Source organism: Salvelinus fontinalis, chromosome 24 (assembly GCF_029448725.1).
Source record: "Salvelinus fontinalis isolate EN_2023a chromosome 24, ASM2944872v1, whole genome shotgun sequence".
NCBI classification, from domain to species: Eukaryota; Metazoa; Chordata; class Actinopteri; order Salmoniformes; family Salmonidae; genus Salvelinus; species Salvelinus fontinalis.
Window position 1 is genome coordinate 24,208,579 of NC_074688.1, and position 20,937 is coordinate 24,229,515.

At 43.9% G+C, this 20,937-nt stretch overlaps 1 protein-coding gene across 1 annotated transcript; it reads left to right on the top strand.

Moving 5' to 3' along the window:
• Positions 1-1,890: 1,890 nt before the first annotated feature.
• Positions 1,891-16,728, top strand: LOC129822193 (Na(+)/citrate cotransporter-like). The gene is made up of 12 exons (XM_055880260.1): positions 1,891-1,999; positions 3,332-3,480; positions 3,606-3,824; positions 4,543-4,760; positions 4,986-5,142; positions 5,266-5,388; positions 5,508-5,720; positions 10,248-10,318; positions 10,500-10,621; positions 11,456-11,617; positions 12,870-13,007; positions 13,261-16,728. The coding sequence occupies exons 1-12, from the start codon at positions 1,898-1,900 to the stop codon at positions 13,384-13,386; spliced, it is 1,800 nt and encodes a 599-aa protein (XP_055736235.1). The 5' UTR covers positions 1,891-1,897; the 3' UTR covers positions 13,387-16,728.
• The last annotated feature ends 4,209 nt before the right edge of the window (positions 16,729-20,937 follow it).

The window sequence follows — 20,937 nt, forward strand, 5'->3', positions numbered from 1 at the left end:
AGATTCTTTAAAGTAGCCACCCTTTGCCTTGATGACAACTTTGCACTCTCTTGGTCTTCTCTCAACCAGCTTCATGAGGTAGTCATCTGGAGTGCTTTTCCAATAGTCTTGAAGGAGTTCCCACAAATGCTGAGCACTTGTTGGTTGCTTTTCTTTCACTCTGCGGTCCAACTCATCCAAAATCATCTCAATTGGGTTGAGGCTGGGTGATTGTGGAGGCCAGGTCATCTGGTGCAGCACCATCACTCTCCTTCTTGGTCAAATAGCCCTTACACAGCCTGGAGTTGTGTTTTGGGTCATTGTTCTGTTGAAAAGCAAATGATAGTCCCACTAAGCGCAAACCAGATGGGATAGCGTATGGCTGCACAATGCTGTGGTAGCCAAGCTGATTAAGTGTGCCTTAAATTCTAAATAAATCCCTGACATTGTCACCAGCAAAGCACCATCACCTCCTCCTCCTCCATGCTTCTCAGTGGGAACCACACATGCGGAGATCATCTGTTCACCTACTCTGTGTCTCACAAAGACACGGCGGTTGGAACCAAAAAAAGATTTCCACCGGTCTAATGTCCATTGTTTCTTGGCCCAATCAAGTCTATTTTTCTTATTGTAGTCCTTTAGTAGTGGTTTCTTTGCAGCAATTCGACCATGAAGGCCTGATTCATGCAGTCTCCTCTGAACAGTTTATGTTGAGATGTGTCCGTTACTTGAGCTCTGTGAAGCATTTATTTAGGCTGCATTTTCTGAGGCTGGTAACTCTAATGAACATATCCTCTGCAGCAGAGGTAACTCTGGGTTTTCCTTTCCTGTGGCAGTCCTCATGAGAGACAATTTCTTCATAGCGCTTGGTTTTTGCGACTGCACTTGAAGAAACTTTAAAAGTTCTTGAAATGTTCCGGATTGACTGACCTTAAAGTAATGATGGACTGTTGTTTCTCTTTGCTTATTTGAGCTGTTCTTGCCATAATATGGACTTGGTATGATAACATAGGTGTTATTTTATTCTACAATGTAGAAAACAGTCAAAATAAAGAAAAACCCTTGAATGAGTAGGTATGTCCAAACTTTTGACTGGTACTGTATATAACAAATACTTTTACTCAAGTAGTATTTTCCTGGATGACTTTCACTTTTACTTCAGTGATTTACTATTTAGAAATCTTTACTTTTACTCAAGTATGACAATTGGATACTTTTTCCACGACTGATTGCTGCTGTCTGTGCAGGCCCAGAGAACTACACAGGGAATGGTCACAGAACATCATTACACTTTTTGGCTAATCATGTACAATTGCAAACATTATTCGTTTTAGGCAAGTAAATGTGTTGTTATCTATGAGGTGTACAGCTAGTAAAGGGTCTCATTTCTCTGTCAGAATTTGAGTAATCAGTTCCATTTGAAACAGCTATAATCAAAAGCTATAAACAAATGTTCAATTTAATTATATAATAAATATTGAGATAACTGGTCATAGCTTACTTACATAATTGTTATCGTTTGTTTATTCTCTCGGAGATAAACAAAATCCGTCATTAATCTTAATTGATGTGATATTGAAAAAGTTGTAGTAAAGGTATTCTGGATCCCACCACCATTAAATCTAGCCTTGGATGGATCACAACCGTCGTGACCGGGAGTCCCATAGGGCGGTTCACAATTGGTCCAGCGTCGTCCGGGTTAGTGGGGGTTGGGCCGGGGTAGGCTGTCATTGTAAATAAGAGTTTGTTAACTGACTTGCCTAGTTAAATAAATGTTAAATAAAAAAATATATATCTGCTGCGGGACTCCCCGTTCCTCCCTCTTTCACTTCCCCCCCTCCCCCGAGCTGCTCGACGTAAAACAACCGGTCCCTAGTACTCCAATGTTCTTTGCTACAGTATCGCCTTAAGTCAAAGGATGGCAGCATTTCTGAAATCCCTTCGGAATCTGAAGAATGAGATCGTTCTATTCTCTTCCCCGTTACTTCTTCTCCCGCTGCCTTTAGTCATTGGAACAAAGGTATGTGAATTGCCACACGTTTTGCACAGATTTATACACACGTTTTTATGTTGAAAATATATTTGATGTGTCTTGTAAGCGGGTTTCACATTTTTGTTTAATGATATTGTTTAATTTGTTAAATGCAAAGGAGTTGGTCATTTCTGACTACTTTTCTATATTTGAACGATGTTTGTATAATTACATGTATCATAAACTTTCAATTAGACACGGTACTGATGCAGGTCTAACTGCATTCTGTGGTTGAGAGACATTTAGTCATTGAACTTAGGTTTTGTTCAGCCTTGCACCTGTTGATGCAGCCTGAACTGTGAGTTACAGCATTGAACCATTTCTTTAAAGACATCTATTTATTTATCTAGAGTGACTTACAGTAGGGTTAATTGCCTTGCTCAATGGCACATTCACAGATTTTTCCCCAACTCAGCCCAAGGATTTGAACTTGCAAGCTTTTGAATACTGGTTCAACATTCCTAACCATTAGGCTACCATCCTCCCTGTTCCTTCCATCCTCCCTGTTGTTTTAATCCTATATGGCAGGTCATGTCCAGCGTGGTAACACTAGTTACACTGAATCCTCCTTTCATAGGTTATATCCCAAATGGCACCCTATTCACTATAGTGCACTACTTTTGACTAGAGCCCCTGTTGCCTCTGAAGCTGAGACTCTGTCCTTGTGTTGCCACTACTGCATCACACATGGGGCTATAAGCATGTTATCTTTGTCTTATCCTTGGTACGTAGTTTCAGTGTATCAGAATCAATACTAACGTTATCACAACTAATCTGTCACACACACATCATAGAGGACTGCTGAGTGATACGTGTGGTCTGATCAGTGTACAGTTAAGACAAACAAGTGCTGCCATGGATTACAACACAGTGTGATCTTTAACCCCAATCAACATGTCTCAGTACCAATCAGCTATAATCTATCCCATTAGGATGATATGTTAATTTTGTGCCATATAATTTTTCTGTCCCTAACAACAATACAGCTCTGCTATCTTAATTTGATCACTCTGTTGTCACAGAGAATATTCCTGAGCAGCAGGAAATGCAAATTGTAGTGTATTCAAGGGTTGAAAAGGCTTCTAAAGTTGATAATTTTCTCTTTAAAATGTCAAACTTGATTTGCCCTAACAAAAAAAAAATCCATTGATTATCATTCAGAAAATAATTCACATTTCCTGTTGCTGCAGGATTATTGTCCTGCTGCGAGAAGCAGGGTATTTAATCTGTATGAGCCAGCAGTATTCATTTCCAGGTGTGGTGGTGTTGGATGTTCTGACCTGTTGGTGACCTGTTGGATCATATGTATTTGTTGTGCAGGAGGCAGAATGTGCCTATGTGATCATCCTGATGGCAGTGTACTGGTGTACAGAGGCCTTACCGCTGGCTGTCACTGCCCTGCTCCCTGCTGTCCTCTTCCCCATGTTTGGCATCATGCAGTCCAAAGACGTAAGCCTTTATTGCAAGCCGTGAAGACATCTTTCAATAACATGATAAATGAAACTACGATAAAACTGTACTAATCAAACTGTACTATAGTAGCCTACTGACATTCAATATACTTCGCAATGGTGTCTGTACATTGTTTTAGTAGAGACAGTATTGGTAGATGTTTGCATGTGCATACACAAATGCACCGTGGACCCATGAGTCACTTATCTGTGTGTGTCTTCCAGGTGTGTATGCAGTACCTGAAGGACACCAACATGTTGTTTGTGGGAGGACTGATGGTGGCGGTGGCAGTGGAGCACTGGAACCTGCACAAACGCATTGCCCTCCGAGTGCTGCTCTTTGTAGGGGTGCGCCCCGCTCTGTGAGTGACCCTCAACTAACTAACTAACTAACTAACTAACTAACTAACTAACTAACTAACTAACTAACCCATCAATACAAATCCCCTGCTATGTATGTGACTATATCTATCTCTAGATAAGGGAAATCAGTTCATCTTTATGACTATCTACAGGTATGTTATATTGTATTGACCTTGCCATTATACATGATGTGGAAATATTACCTAACATTTGACTCTCTCTGTGTCAGAGGGTATTAAGCCCTTTGAGAGACTTTGATTTGTTTTTACATACAATCTTAGAAAAAAAGCCGCTATCTAGAACCTAAAAGGGTTCTTTGGCTGTCCCCATAGGAGAACCCTTTAACCCTCCTTGTAGAACCTTCTGTGGAAAGGGTTCTACAAGGAAACCAAAAGAGTTCTAACTGGAAACAAAAAGGGTTCTACCTGGAACCAAAAAGGGATCTCCTATGGGGACTGCCGAAGAACCCTTTTGGAACCCTTTTTTCTAAGAGTGTAGATGAATATAACATTTTATAAGCCTTGTTATAAGACCTTCTAAAAGCTCATACCTGCTTATAGCAAGTTATAAAGCATTAAACCTGTATGCTATGCTTTAAGTTAAGGTTTACAGAAAATTCTTATTCCACATTTCTTTGCTGAGGCCTGTGTTTCCTCCATAGAGATCCTGTAATTCCTATGATTCTCTATGTCAGTCTATGATTTCCTGTCTCTCCAGTCTGATGCTGGGCTTCATGGGGGTGACAGCCTTCCTGTCCATGTGGATCAGTAACACAGCCACCACAGCCATGATGGTGCCCATCGTCCAGGCTGTTCTGGAGCAGCTCAACAACTACACAGAGACTGAGATGCCTGTGATCCTCAGTACTGAGGAGAACCCCCAACCTCAGGACCCCACTGACAGCAAACAGACAAAGAAACAGGCAGAGGGACATGGTGAGCACTGAGCAGAGAAGGACAAATTCATGAACAGTTCATTTGTGAGTTTATTGAAAGGGGTTATTATCCATTGAATGAACTCAGGGCTTATCAAGTAAGCTTATCAAGGAGCGTAAGTATGAGCAGTGTGCAATGCAAATTAGTTTTCTTTGCTTTGTGACTACTTGGGCTATGTTAATGGTCCTATTTGGACTATTTGTCCAGTTGTGGTGACCTGTTTAGATCCACTTGTGGAGGCTATCCGGCGTAAGGAAGCTGCAGACAAGAAGAAGATGTGTAAGGGCATGACACTGTGTGTCTGCTATGCAGCCAGTATCGGGGGCACTGCCACCCTCACAGGGACTGGCCCCAATCTGGTGCTCAAGGGACAGATGAACCAGTGGGTACCTTCAGCTATGGATTGTGTCCTCAGCGTATTTCAGTACATCTTTCAAATCATGATTCTTTCAAATCATATTTTTCTTTATGTGCTAATGTTAATAATATTTGATGTTTCCCTCAGACTGTTTCCTAACAATGGAGATGTCATCAATTTTGCGTCCTGGTTCGGCTTTGCTTTCCCCAACATGATCCTGATGCTGATCCTGGCTTGGCTCTGGCTGCAGTTTGTCTTCATGGGATTCAAGTGAGTTTCAGATTAACAGGACATGTTTTATGTTTCAGTCAGAGATCATCCTACTCAATTCAATTTACTACTGAAGTCACCCTTTAAGCCTCAACCCCTTTCTCTCCCTCTATTACCAGTTTTAAGAAGACGTGGGGCTGTGGGGCAGTGAAGACAGAGAAAGAGATAGCTGTGTACAATGTGATCAAGGAGCAGCATCGTCAGCTGGGCTCCATGTCTTTTGGAGAGCTGAGTGTGCTGGGTCTGTTCAGTTGTCTGGTGGTTCTGTGGTTCACCAGAGATCCTGGCTTCGTGGCAGGCTGGGCCACATACATCTTCAACGCTGACGCAGAGTACGGCTGTCTACTGTTCATAAATACTACACTGTACATGCACAGCATATTACACACGCCTAGTATGCTTTCCAAATGGCATCCTATTCCCTTTATAGTGCACTGCTTTTGACAGTGCACTATAAAGGGCCCATATTGTTCTGGTCTAAAGTAGTGTGCCATAAAGGGAATATGGTGCCATTTGAGACCCAGCCCTAATCAATACATAGAAGACTTGAGACCATTACAAAAACATTATATTGACACACATTATATTGACATACACTATATATGCAAAAGGATGTGGACATCGCTTCAAATTAGTGGATTTGGCTGTTTCAGCCACACCCGTTGCTGACAGGTGTATAAAATCAAGCCCACAGCCATCCAATCTCCATAGACAAACATTGGCAGTAGAATGGTCTTACTGAAGAGCTCAATGATTTTCAACGTGCCACTGTCATAGGATGCCACCTTTCCAACAAGTAAGTCCATCAAATTTCTGCATTGCTAGAGCAGCCCCAGTCAACTGTAAGTGCTGTTATTGTGAAGTGGAAACGTCTAGGAGCAACAATGGCTCAGCCGCGAAGTGATAGGCCACACAATCTCACAGTACGGGACTGGTGAGTGTTGAAGCGCGTAGCGTGTATAAATTGTCTGTCCTCGGTTGCAACACTCACTACCGAGTTCCAAACTGCCTCTGGAAGAAACGTTAGCACAATAACTGTTCATTGGGAGCTTCATTAAATGGGTTTCCATGGCAGAGCAGCCGCACACAAGCCTAAGATCACCATGCGTAAATGCAAGCGTCGGCTGGAGTGGAGGAAAGCTCGCCGCCATTGGACTCTGGAGCAGTGGAAACGCGTGTTACGGCTGTCCTCGCTGACAGAAGGTGTGGACCAAAACGCAGAGTGGTTAGTGTTCATTCTTTTAATGAAAGTGAACAAAACAATACAAAATACAAAAACAACCAACGTGACAAAACCGAAACCGTCCTGTGTGGCCCAAACACTAACACAGGAAACAAACACCCACAAAACCCCAGTGAAACCCTGGCTGCCTTAGTATGACTCTCAATTAGAGACAAACGATACACACCTGTCTCTAATTGAGAATCATACCAGGCCGAACACAAAAACCAACCTAGAAATACAAAACATAGACTGCCCACCCAAAACACACGCCCTGACCAAAAACACATACAAAAACAACATAAAACAGGTCAGAACCGTTACAGAACCCCCCCCTCAAGGTGCGAACGCCGGGCGCACCAGCACAAAGTCCAGGGGAGGGTCTGGGTGGGCAGTTGACCACGGTGGAGGCTCTGGCGGTGGACGAGGTCCCCACCCCACCATAATCAATCCCCGCTTCTTTATCCCCCTCCCAATGACCACCCTCCCACTAACCCCACCTAAATGAGCGACCAGCACCGGGACAAGGGGCAGCACCGGGACAAGGGGCAGCACCGGGACAAGGGGCAGCACCGGGACAAGGGGCAGCACCGGGACAAGGGGCAGCACCGGGACAAGGGGCAGCACCGGGACAAGGGGCAGCACCGGGACAAGGGGCAACACCGGGATAAGGGGCGGCAGGTCCTGGCTGAGGGACTCCGGCAGGTCCTGGCTGAGGGACTCCGGCAGGTCCGGGCTGAGTGGCAGCTCCGGACTGTAGGGCAGCTCCGGACTGTAGGGCAGCTCCGGACTGTAGGGCAGCTCCGGACTGTAGGGCAGCTCCGGACTGTAGGGCAGCTCCTGACTGGCGGGCAGCTCCTGACTGGCGGGCGTCTCTGGCAGCTCCTGACTGGCGGGCGTCTCTGGCAGCTCCTGACTGGCGGGCGTCTCTGGCAGCTCCTGACTGGCGGGCGTCTCTGGCAGCTCCTGACTGGCGGGCGTCTCTGGCAGCTCCTGACTGGCGGGCGTCTCTGGCAGCTCCTGACTGGCGGACGTCTCTGGCAGCTCCTGACTGGCGGACGTCTCTGGCAGCTCCTGACTGACGGACGGCTCTAGCGGCTCCTGACTGACGGACGGCTCTACTGGCTCGGGACAGACGGGCGGCTCTAATGGCTCGTGGCAGACGGATGGCTCAGACGGCGCTGGGCAGACAGATGGCTCAGACGGCGCTGGGCAGACAGATGGCTCAGACGGCGCTGGGCAGACAGATGGCTCAGACGGCGCTGGGCAGACAGATGGCTCAGACGGCGCTGGGCAGACAGATGGCTCAGACGGCGCTGGGCAGACAGATGGCTCAGACGGCGCTGGGCAGACAGATGGCTCAGACGGAGCTGGGCAGACGGGCAGTTCAGGCACCGCTGGGCAGACGGGCCGTTCAGGCACCGCTGGGCAGACGGCAGACTCTGGCCGGCTGAGACGCACTATAGGCCTGGTGCGTGGTACCGGAACTGGAGGTACCGGGCTGAGGGCACGCACCTCAGGGCGAGTGCGGGGAACAGGAACAGGGCACACTGGACTCTCGTGGTGCACTCTAGGCCTGGTGCGTGGTACCGGAACTGGAGGTACCGGGCTGAGGGCACGCACCTCAGGGCGAGTGCGGGGAGAAGGAACAGTGCGTCCAGGGCTCTGGAGACGCACAGGAGGCTTGGTGCGTGGTGCCGGAACTGGAGGCACTGGGCTGGAGACACGCACCATAGGGAGAGTGCGTGGAAGAGGAACAGGACTCTGGAGATGCACTGGAAGCCTGGTGCGTGGTGTAGGCACTGGTGGTACTGAGCTGGGGTGGGAAGGTGGCGCCGGATATACCGGACCGTGAAGGAGGACACGTGCTCTTGAGCACCGAGCCTCCCCAACCTTACCAGGTTGAATGGACCCCGTAGCCCTGCCAGTGCGGCGAGGTGGAATAGCCCGCACTGGGCTATGCAGGCGAACCGGGGACACCACCTGTAAGGCTGGTGCCATGTACGCCGGCCCGAGGAGACGTACTGGAGACCAGATACGTTGGGCCGGCTTCATGGCACTCGGCTCGATGCCCAACCTAGCCCTCCCAGTGCGGCAAGGTGGAATAGCCCGCATTGGGCTAAGCACGCGTACTGGGGACACCGTGCGCTTTACCGCATAACACGGTGTCTGACCAGTACGACCCCCTCTTACTCCACGGCAAGCCCGGGGAGTTGGCTCAGGTATCCAACCCGGCTTCGCCACACTCCCCTTTAGCCCCCCCCCCCCAAGAAATTTTTGGGTGAGACTCTCGGGTTTCCGTGCTAGCCGCGTACCTTCATAACTCCGGTTCCTCTCTCCGGATGCCTCTGCTCTCCTAACTGCCTCCAGCTGCTCCCATGGGAGGCGATCCCTTCCAGCCAGGATCTCCTCCCATGTGTAGCAACCCTTGCCGTCCAAAACGTCTTCCCATGTCCATTCCTCCTTCTGTCTCTGCTGCTGTCGCTGCCCTTCTCCACTCCGCTTGGTCCTCTTTAGGTGGGTGTTTCTGTTACGGCTGTCCTCGCTGACAGAAGGTGTGGACCAAAACGCAGAGTGGTTAGTGTTCATTCTTTTAATGAAAGTGAACAAAACAATACAAAATACAAAAACAACCAACGTGACAAAACCGAAACCGTCCTGTGTGGCCCAAACACTAACACAGGAAACAAACACCCACAAAACCCCAGTGAAACCCTGGCTGCCTTAGTATGACTCTCAATTAGAGACAAACGATACACACCTGTCTCTAATTGAGAATCATACCAGGCCGAACACAAAAACCAACCTAGAAATACAAAACATAGACTGCCCACCCAAAACACACGCCCTGACCAAAAACACATACAAAAACAACATAAAACAGGTCAGAACCGTTACAACGCGTTTCTGGAGTGATGAATCACGCTTCACCATCTGGCAGGGAGTCTGACGGACGAATCTAGGTTTGGCCGATGCCAGGAGAACGCTAACTGCTCCAATGCATAGTGCTAACTGTAAAGTTTGGTGGAAGAGGAATAATGGTCTGGGGCTGTTTTTCATGGTTCGGGCAAGGCCCCTTAGTTCCAGTGTAAGGAAATCTTAACGTTATAGCATACAGTGACATTCTAGACGATTCTGTGCTTCCAACTTGGTGGAAGGCCCTTTCTTGTTACTGCATGACAATGCCCCTGTGCACAAAGCGAGGTCCGTACAGAAATGGTTTGTCATGATCAGTGTGGAAGAACATGACTGGCCTGCACAGAGCCCTGACCTCAACTCCGTCGAACACTTTTGGGATGAATTGGAACGCTGACTCCGAGCCAGGCCTAATCGCCAAACAACTGTGCCCGACCTCACTAATGCTCTTGTGGCTGAATGGAAGCAAGTCCCCGCAGCAATGTTCCAACATCTAGTGGAAAGCCTTCCGAGAAGAGTGGAGGCTGTTATTGCAGCAAACGGGGGACCAACTCCATGTTAATGCCCATGATTTTGGGATGAGATGTTCGACGAGCATCGTCATGTTTCTCACTTCCCACATACTTGAATACTTCACAAGAAAAAAGAAGCAAGAAAACATGAATTGTGTGTCTGAATGCTGACAGATAGTTACCCTTTCTTTATCCGTTCTTCCCTCCAGATATGTAACTGATGCCACAGTGGCAGTGTTCATCGCTGTCCTTCTCTTCGTCCTGCCTTCTAAGCCCCCACGCTTCTGCTGCAGGAGGTCCCAAAGCTTTGACACTGGTAAACCATGTTTTTAAACAACACATAAAATGTAACAAGCACGGTACCTGATATTCAGTATGCTACTTTAGTATCTAAGGACATGAAGACTTGAAGACCATTACATTGGCATGTCTGTAACAGTGATTTGTTAACCCCTCTACAGAGCATCAGCACCCGGCTGGCCCCACACCAGCTCTGCTGACCTGGAAGGTGGCCCAGAAGAAGTTACCCTGGAGCATCGTTCTCCTCTTGGGGGGAGGGTTCGCCCTGGCCAAGGGCAGCGAGGTGAGAGACAGGGCCAGTATGTACATACAAATGTAGGATCTCCCTGTTGCAGGAGAACTTTCCTGACATGCAGGACATTTAAAACTTGTAGTGTATTTGAGGTTTAAAAAGGCCTCTGAAGTTTGTACAAAAAATGTAGCAACTCCTTCTAAAATGACCATTAATTATAATCCACATAATAATTAATTTCCTGTTGCTGCAGGATTATTTCTATGCTGTAGCAAACTGGCTTAAATTAAGATTCGATATCTGTACGGTGTAATCCTTGTTTGCTTTCCACAGAAACATTTTTACCAAAAAAGTCAGATCTCCACTGAGAACTGAATCATCCTACATTTCATCAGGATCTTTGTGACAAAAGGCCATTTTTGATTAGTCAACACAGCTCCACCCTGTACACTTCCCAAATACGATGACACATATGGCATATCATGTGGGATCACACAGGTGACATATCAGCTGCTTACTTAGTCACTTCAGTGGAAACGAGTACACTAAAATCCACCTTTCTGTCTTTGCATACTGTACACAGTATGTACAGGTAACTGCCAAAATAAAGGAAACACCAACATAAAGTGTCTTAATAGGGCGTTGGGCCCCATTAGCATATTGCATATTAATGCAATGTTAATTGCTTGTTAACTCAGGAACCAAACCTGTGTGGAAGCACCTGCCTTCAATGTACTTTATATCCCTCATTTACTCAAATTTCCTTTGTTTTGGCAGTTACCTGTACATATGTAGATGTATGTGGGTCTGGTAATGTATCTGACAGCATAAGAAGAGTGCCATGGTTGTTTGACTCATTGTATGGTTATGTATGTGCCCCTGCAGGAGTCAGGTCTGTCTATGTGGATGGGGGACCAGATGACTCCCCTCCACACTATCCCACCCTGGGCCATTGCTATTATCCTGTGTCTGCTGATCGCCATCTTCACCGAGTGCACCAGTAACGTGGCCACTGCCACTCTCTTCCTACCTGTCCTCGCCTCAATGGTAAGACTTAACACACAAATCTGTATTAAATACACAATACTAAGCCCTACTACACAATACTACACTACGGCACAATACCAATATACAATGCTACACAATACTACACCACTACACAATACTACACCACTACACAATACTACAATACTACACAATACTACAATACTACACTGGTACATCACTACACAATACTTCAATACGACACAATACTACAATACTACAATATTACAATACTGCACTGCACTGCTACATCACTACACAATACTACAATACTACACAATGCTACAATACTACACAGTGCTACACTACTACACAACTGTAAGCAGGAATACAATAGCTGTCCAGTCTGGTAAACTGCTCTGACACTCAGACATGTAGAGTACATGCAGAAGCAGTAGTAGTAGACGACTTGCAATGCTGCAATACTGTAGCTCCTTGATGTGAAGTACAGTACTTACCAGTCTCCCCTATAAGAGTGCAGCATTGAAACTACTCCCAGTGTGGAAAAGGGTGAGTGAAAGAGGGAGAAGGATACTGTAGGAAGAAAAATGGGGTTAGTGAACCAACTACTACTTACAGCAAAGTCTGGGAAAGAGAGATTACTAGGACGTGTGGTTTTGGGTCTAGCTGTTTTATGTGTCTGTAACAGACTAATACAAAAATGAATCCAACTATATAATATAACATCCATTATATCCGTTGAGGAAGAGCATGACAGAGGGATGAGAATTATGACATGAAAAATTATTTCAGCCAGTATTAATTTTCAAAAGAATTACTGTCGTGTTAATTTTTTGGGGGAGACTAAACAAATCTTCAGATGCTTACATTCTAATCTATGTTCTGCTATTATATTGTGATTCTACACCGTTCTGGAGAAATCTGTGGTGCGTTTCCATTTTGCCTGCCTTGACTCAGATCGCAAACAACATAGCATGCATCTTTATTGCACACGCCTAATGGACGATTTTGAACCCTAGAATTACAAACACTAAAATTAGATACTTATGAGCCAGTGATTACGGTGCAGAAAAGCTGCACAGAAGACTAGAGTGTTGTCATTAGGTTTGCACCCCAAATGGAACCCTATTCCCTATATAGTGCACTACTTTTGACTAGGGCGCATGGCCTCTGATCAAAAGTAGTGCACTATGTAGGGAAACGAGTGCCATTTGGGACTCACACTAAGAGTCTCCTCCTTAGCCCAGGCTCAGACAGCTGAAGATGTGTGTCTGTGTCTATGTGTTTATTGCAGTCCCAGTCCATTGGAATGAATCCTCTGTACGTCATGGTGCCTTGTACTCTCAGTGCCTCCTTTGCCTTCATGCTACCTGTGGCCACACCGCCCAATGCTATCGTCTTCTCATTTGGCTACCTCAAGGTTTCCGACATGGTGAGTTACAGTACACAATTTTACAAAGATAATATTATCTACTGCATTGTCAATCTTTTTTTATTAATTAACAAAAATAAATAATAGCAAACAAATCGTAATCAATTTAGGAAACTTCTTATATTGCCATTTACTAATAAGTTGGAGACAGTTGTCCAGTCTTATAGTTCATTTGATTTCAGTATGAATGATGAATGATTGCTAACAGACTCTGAAATCACACCCAGTTGTGCCTCCCCTCTCTTGCTCCCAGGCTAGGACAGGTATAGTGATGAACATCATCGGCATCCTGTGCATCACTCTGGCCATCAATAGCTGGGGCAGGGCCATGTTCCACCTAGACACCTTCCCTACCTGGGCCAACACTACTGGAGTGTGAGGCCCCCGAGGGTCCCCGGGCCAGGCCATGGGGAACACATGGAGGGCCCCTTATGTGCTAGAGACCTCTACTGAGAAAGGCATCAACGTGACTGGTCGTGTTAGTGTGTTGGGTGTTGGGAGAAAAGCCACGTAGCTTCCTACGAAGGACACTTGAATCACCCTGTGGAAAGAACGATGGATGGATGGGTTTAACTGGAGAGAAGAATGATGAAGGGTGGAAAGTATCACTACTGTACTTTTAATGCTGTAATGTGTTATACAGAATGTCCAGTCCTATTCAAAATGCCCAAGCATTATCTCTATCAAATCAATTAAATGTATTCATAAAGCCCTTTTTACATCAGCCGATGTCACAAAGTGCTGTACAGAAACCCAGCCTAAAACCCAAAAAGCAAGCAATGCAGATGTAGAAGCACGGTGGCTAGAAAAAACTCACTAGAAAGGCAGGAACCTAGAAAGAAACCTAGAGAGGAACCAGGCTCTGAGGGGTGGCCAATCCTCTTCTGGCTGTGCCGGGTGGAGATTATAACAGAACATGGCCAAGATGTTCAAACGTTCATAGATGACCAGCAGGGTCAAATAATAATAATAATCACAGTTGTTGTAGAGGGTGCAACAGGTCAGCACCTCAAGAGTAAATGTCAGTGAACATGTTCTCAACTTCTCACTCTCAGACGTAGTTTCTGTCTCATATTTGTTTGTCTGTTTATATCTCAAGACTCAGAGTTGCTTAAAATCCATTTGTGGTTGACTGTTTTTGATTAACTTTTCCTTTGCACAAAATAGCTTCTGAACTACACTACATGCCCAAAAGTATGTAAACAAGTATCCCCCCCCCCCCTTAAAAGAGTTAGATGCACTATTGTAAAGTGGTTGTTCCACTGGATATCATAAGGTGAATGCACCAATTTGTAAGTCGCTCTGGATAAGAGCGTCTGCTAAATGACTTAAATGTAAATGTAATGTAAATGTAATGTAAATGTAATGTAAATGTAATGTAAATGTAAACACCTGAACACACTGCCTGGCTCGCAGTAGGCGTTCCAATTCATCCCAAAAGTGTTAGATGGGGTTGAGATCAGGGCTCTGTACAGACCAGTGAAGTTCTTCAACACCGATCTCGACAAAACATTTCTGGGGCATTGTCATGCTGAAACACGAAAGGTCCTTCCCCAAACTTTTGCCACAAAGTTGGAAGCACAGAATCAACTAGAATGTCATTGTATGCTGGTGCGTTAATAGTTCCCTTCACTGGAACTAAGGGGCCTAACCCGAACCATGAAAAACAGCCCCAGACCATTATTCCTCCTCCACCAAACTTCACAGTTGGCACTATGCATTTGGGCAGGTAGCGTTCTCCTGGCATCGGCCAAACCCAGATTAGTCTGTCAGTCTGCCAGATGGTGAAGCATGATTCATCACTCCAGAAACGCGTTTTCACTGCTCCAGAGTCCAATGGCGGTGAGCTTTACAACACTCCAGCCAACGCTTGGCATAGCACATGGTGATCTTAGGTTTGTGTGTGGCTGCTCTGCCATGGAAACCCATTTTGTTAAGTCTCCCGACGAACAGTTATTGTGCTAACATTGCTTCTAAAGGCAGTTTGGAACTCGGTAGTGAGTGTTGCAACCGAGGACAGACAATTTGTACTCACTACACGGTTCAGCACTCGGCGGTCCCGTTCTGTGAGCTTGTGTGGCCTACCACTTTGTGGCTGAGCAGTTGCTCCTAGAAGTTTCCACGGGGAGGCAGGTAGCCTAGTGGTTAGAGTTTGAGTGTTGGACTTGTAACCGAAAGGTCTGTCGTTCTGCCCCTGAACAAGGCAGTTAACCCACTGTTCCTAGGCCGTCATTGAAAATAGGAATTTGTTCTTAACTGACTTGCCTAGTTAAATAAAGGTAAAATACATTTTAAAAACTTCACAATAACAGCACTTACAGTTGACTGGGGCAGCTCTAGCGGGGCAGACATTTGACGAACTGACTTGTTGGACAGGTGGCATCCGATGACGGTGTCATGTTGAAAGCCTCTGAGCTCTTCAGTACGGCCAATCTACTGCCAATGTTTGTCTATGGAGATTGAATGGCTGTGTGCTCGAGTTTATACACCTGTCACCAACAGGTGTGACTGAAATAGCCAAATCCACTAATTTGAAGGGGTGTCCACATACCTTTGTATATATAGTGTATGTTTCCATGACCAAACAATGTATGTCATCTTCTCTTTTTGCTAATGTATAAGTCTTAGTCTTAGATTAACTTGTTTTGATTTTGCTAGTACTCAATGGTGAAACATGGTGCATTGTACTTGAACTTTGAATACTGTATGACTGTACAACTTGAGATGCCTCTGTACATACTTTTTCTAAACTTTAACCGTTGGGGCTGGAAAATGCAAACATATTGAAAAGTCAGATATGTGAATACACTGTACAATGTTATTTACTGTGTGCTGACGCGTTGATGTTTCTCATTTGTTATAACAGTAATATGTGTATTTCAATACTTTTTAATTTAATTATTGTAGTATTATCTTGATCAAAAGTTGTATATTCATGAGATGTAATATAGTTTATAGTGTATTGTATATGGAGTTTGCTACTGCACACTGAAATGGCCAAAATGGAAAGGAAATGTCTGGGCTGCTTGCATGTACAGTCAGAGATGGGCAAAAAATACAAGATACAATTACAAAATGTCATAAAGATCAATATATCAAAAATAAACTACAAAATACTTGTATTTTGAAATGTATTTAATTCAAATATACAGAAATACATTTGCAAGGAGTCTGCCCGAACAGCAACAACATTCTCAGCAATGGTTACAGATACGTTTTCCTTGCTATGACTGTGATGAGTTGTTGTTTATCTTAGTTGAATGCACTGACTGTATATGTGAAAATGCACATACCAAAATGAACTGCAAAGCACACTGGGTATTGTTATTGGCCTTGTTTCAGGGTCATGTCTAGATGGGATACAGCTTAACCTAATTATCCTAACCTGCTATGTAAGTTCTCCTAAACCTGCTACGAAAAGTCTGTTCATGTAGTTAATTTAGCAGATGCTTTTATCACACCATATTTCTGTCAGACTTCTGATACCAATGCAAGGTGAAAGGGAGCCACAAAATGGTGAACCACTATAAAAAAGGAAAACACAAATTACAGCTCTTGAAAGTATCTTGTAACAGAATACATTGGAGTGTAGTTCAGCCCATTGTAATACAAATGACAAAATACATCTCTGTGTACAGTGCCTTACAGGTTCATGCAATCATGTATACAGATTTCACTGGTTTGATACACTGTTGCAAACTGATCGTGTGAAATAAATACAACTAAGAGGAAGATAAAATATGTATTAATCTTAACAGACAAATATGTATTTTTATTCATAATTGTTATGTGTATATCTCTTTCACTTAAAAGAACAGTACATTTAGTAAGTGTTGCCTGGGAGGCATAATGTTACTTAACCTCAGTTGCTCCTAATAACGTAATTCAGCCATGTGCCATTAGTTACATAATGAAATGTAAAATTGTTGGTTGTCTTGGAAAATGAATCACTAACCCAGGATAAATTATTTCAAGGGGAATGGCACATGAAATGCTGTCCTTCCTGGAACATTGTGAAAACATATTGTACCTTGTTGTCACGATCGTCTATAGGTGAAAGAGAGGACCAAGGCGCCACGGGATTAGAATACACTCTTCCCTTTAATAATGAAGAACACTTAACAAACAATACAAAATAACGTGACTGCTATAACACTGAGTGCAAACATGCAACATCACATAGACAATTACCCACAACCCGTCTATTGCCTATGGCTACCTTAAATATGGCTCCAAATCAGAGACAATGATAGACAGCTGTCTCTGATTGAGAACCACTCAGGCAACCATAGACATACCTAAACACCTACACTGAACACAACCCCATAAACTCTACCAAAACCCCCTAGACACTACAAACACCCTCGACTAGACAAAAACACACAAACATCCCCCATGTCACACCCTGATCAACTAAAATAATAAAGAAAACAAAGATAACTAAGGCCAGGGCGTGACACTTGTCCACATTTCAGTCTGGACAGAAGCGTTGTTAAATGCAGCCAAGAACACTGTGTACCTTTCTTATATATAAAGGAATGACCTATTCTCATACAAATAGATTAAAGACATTGCTTATCTCTAAAGAGCGTGACTTACAGTGCAGTTTGAAAAATATAGATGGAGGGGAGCTGTGCCAGCATTAATGTCAGAGGTTGTTTTTGTATTCTTTTGTTGGCTTGAGTTGTGTTCTTCCCAGTAGGTCCTGGAATGTAAAGAAACCCCTTGTAACCTTACATTCATTACAGTTGAAGTCGGAAGTTTACATACACCTTAGCCAAATACATTAGTATTAGTTTTTCACAATTCCTGACATTTAATCCTAGTAAAAATTCCTTGTCTTAGGTCAGTTAGGATCACCACTTTATTTTAAGAATGTGAAATGTCAGAATAATAGTAGAGAGAATGATTTATTTCAAATGTTATTTTTTTCATCACATTCCCAGTGGGTCAGAAGTTTACATACACACAAATAGTATTTGGTAGCATTGCCTTTAAATTGTTTAACTTGGGTCAAACGTTTCTGGTAGCCTTCCACAAGCTTCCCACAATAAGTTGGGTGAATTTGGCCCATTCCTCCTGACAGGGCTGGTGTAACTGAGTCAGGTTTGTAAGCCTCCTTGCTCACACATGCTTTTTCAGTTCTGCCCACACAATTTATAGAGGTCAGGGATTTGTGATGGCTACTCCAATACCTTGACTTTGTTGTCCTTAAGCCATTTTGCCACAACTTGCCACAAATTTGCCACAACATTGTCCATTTGGAAGACCCATTTGCGACCAAGCTTTAACTTCCTGACTGATGTCTTGAGATGTTGCTTCAATATATCCACATAATTTTCCTCCCTCATGATGCCATCTATTTGTGAAGTGTACCAGTCCCTCCTTTAGCAAAGCACCCCCACAAAATAATGCTGCCACCCCCGTGCTTCACGGTTGGGAGAGTGTTCTTCGGCTTGCAAGCATCCCCCTTTTTCCTCCAAACATAACGTTGGTCATTATGGCCAAACAGTTCTATTTTTGTTTCATCAGACCAGAGGACATTTCTCCAAAAAGTACGATCTTTGTCCCCATGTACAATTGCAAACCGTAGTCAGGCTTTTTTATGGCGGTTTTGGAGCAGTGGCTTCTTCCTTGCTGAGCGGCCTTTCAGGTTATGTCGATATAGGACTCACTTTACTGTGGATAAAGATACTTTTGTACCTGTTTGCTCCAGCATCTTCACAAGGTCCTTTGCTGTTCTTCTGGGATTGATTTGCACTTTTCACACCAAGTACGTTCATCTCTAGGAGACAGAACGCGTCTCCTGCCTGAGTGGTAAGATAGCTGCGTGGTCCCACAGTGTTTATACTTGCGTACTATTGTTTGTACAGTTGAACGTTGTACCTTCAGGCGTTTGGAAATTGCTCCCAAGGATGAACCAGACTTGTAGAGGTCTGCAATTTATATTTTTTTTCTGAGGTCTCTGCTGATTTCTTTTGATTTTCCCATGATGTCAAGCAAAGGGACACTGAGTTTGAAGGTAGGCCTTGAAATACATCCACAGGTACACCTCCAATTGACTCAAATTATGTCAACTAGCCTATCAGAAGCTTCTAAAGCCATGACATCATTTTCTGGAATTTTCCAAGCTGTTTGAAGGCACAGTCAATTTAGTGTATGTAACCTTCTGGAATTGAAAACCCACTGGAATTGTGATACAGTGAATTATAAGTGAAATAATCTGTCTGTAAACAATTGTTGGAAAAATTACTTTTGTTATGCAGAAAGTAGATGACCTAACCGACTTGCCAAAACTACAGTTTGTTAACAAGAAATTTGTAGAGTTGTTGAAAAACGAGTTTTAATGACTCCAACCTGTGTTTGTAAACTTCCGGCTTCAACTGTATAACCCGTATAGAATAAATCGTTTATTTGTGACCTATAAACAACTATCATAGGAATTAATGTTGTCAGTTATGGTCAAAGTAAGCCCTTTGTAAGAAATGCTGTACATTTAATCAAATTCCTGACTAAATGTGGGGGAGATTCCAGGTTTCCTGATTTCCTGGTGCCTCCCTGAATGCAGATTGTTTGACAGATATTATTTCAAAATAATATGAATTGATTTATTTTAAGACAATTATTGATGACATAAGTCAATGGTGCTACCTGTCAATGATTTTAGATACCGGTATAATGATGATTTAAATGGTTTGACCATCCATATCTGTTTACACTTGATTGATATCCAGATACAATGAGTGCCTGACTACCTTCGGAGGTGTTCAGGAAGATCTGATTACAATCGCAATGAGTCTTTTAATCGTCTTAATCGTCTACACCTGTATAAAGATGTGGACACAATCAGAATGTGGACAATATCAAGACAAGGATGCATGTTAGAAGCAGGTATCAACAGGGCTCTAGAGAACGTGTTTGAACAGCAAACAGGAGATGACAAAGTTTCAGTAGCAGTCCTCTTTGGCTACTCCTTAGCTATTTCTCAACTTAATGACTAAAACATGCAGACTTTAACAGCTGACTCTGACAGTAGTATTGTTTTCGTGTGCTCCTTTTCTAAGTAATTTGTGGTTTGGTGCATAGGCCCACATGATCCCATAAACTTAGTACACAGTACACACACACAGCACAGGCTTTGGCTGAATGGCTCTACCTGGGGAGAGAGAACAGAATGTGTCACTGTCCCGTCACAGAGAGATTGCATGAACCTGGCGAGGTCAGGAGATTCACTAGAAACCCTATATTATTGTACAGAAAAAATAGTACATTTAACAACCTCCTATTGATAGGGCTATGGCTCCAATTCATTACAACACACAGTAGAGACATGGTGAGAATATTTCAATAACATGGAAGAATCGTATAGAGATGGTATGTTTCACAGTCTAGACAAGAAAGCAGACAAATTCACAGACACTACAGGTTCTTAATGGTTGAATCCTACAAGACGATATGGCCATTGATAGCTATAAACATCCCAAAACCGCACTTTATTGTTGAATATGGAGGTGGATAGAAACCTCAAGAGGCAGAGAGGAGACTGAGAAAAAAAAGAAAGGAAGGAAGGAAGAAATACAATATAATATCTTGGCTAAGCCCTGATCTTGACCACAGAGTCTCGGTCATTTAAAATGTTAAGGAGTAGTTGGGTGTATTGTACAGCTCAGGTCACTATGATCTAACGTCCCAAGGAGGGAAAAGCCTATGTAATTACAGTGCCTTTCTCCCTCTTTGCTGCCTCTCCAACACCCACTCATTATCCAATTGAAACAAGTCCTTGTGTCCCATAGCCTCTATTATTACCTGTATATACATTTAAGTCTTCAGTAAGAAAGGGAGAATGGCATCTATATTCTTTTCTGAGGTTGTGTAAAAAATATTCTATAGACAAGTAAAGCCCTTTGGTAAAGTTACCGGCACGGCAGAA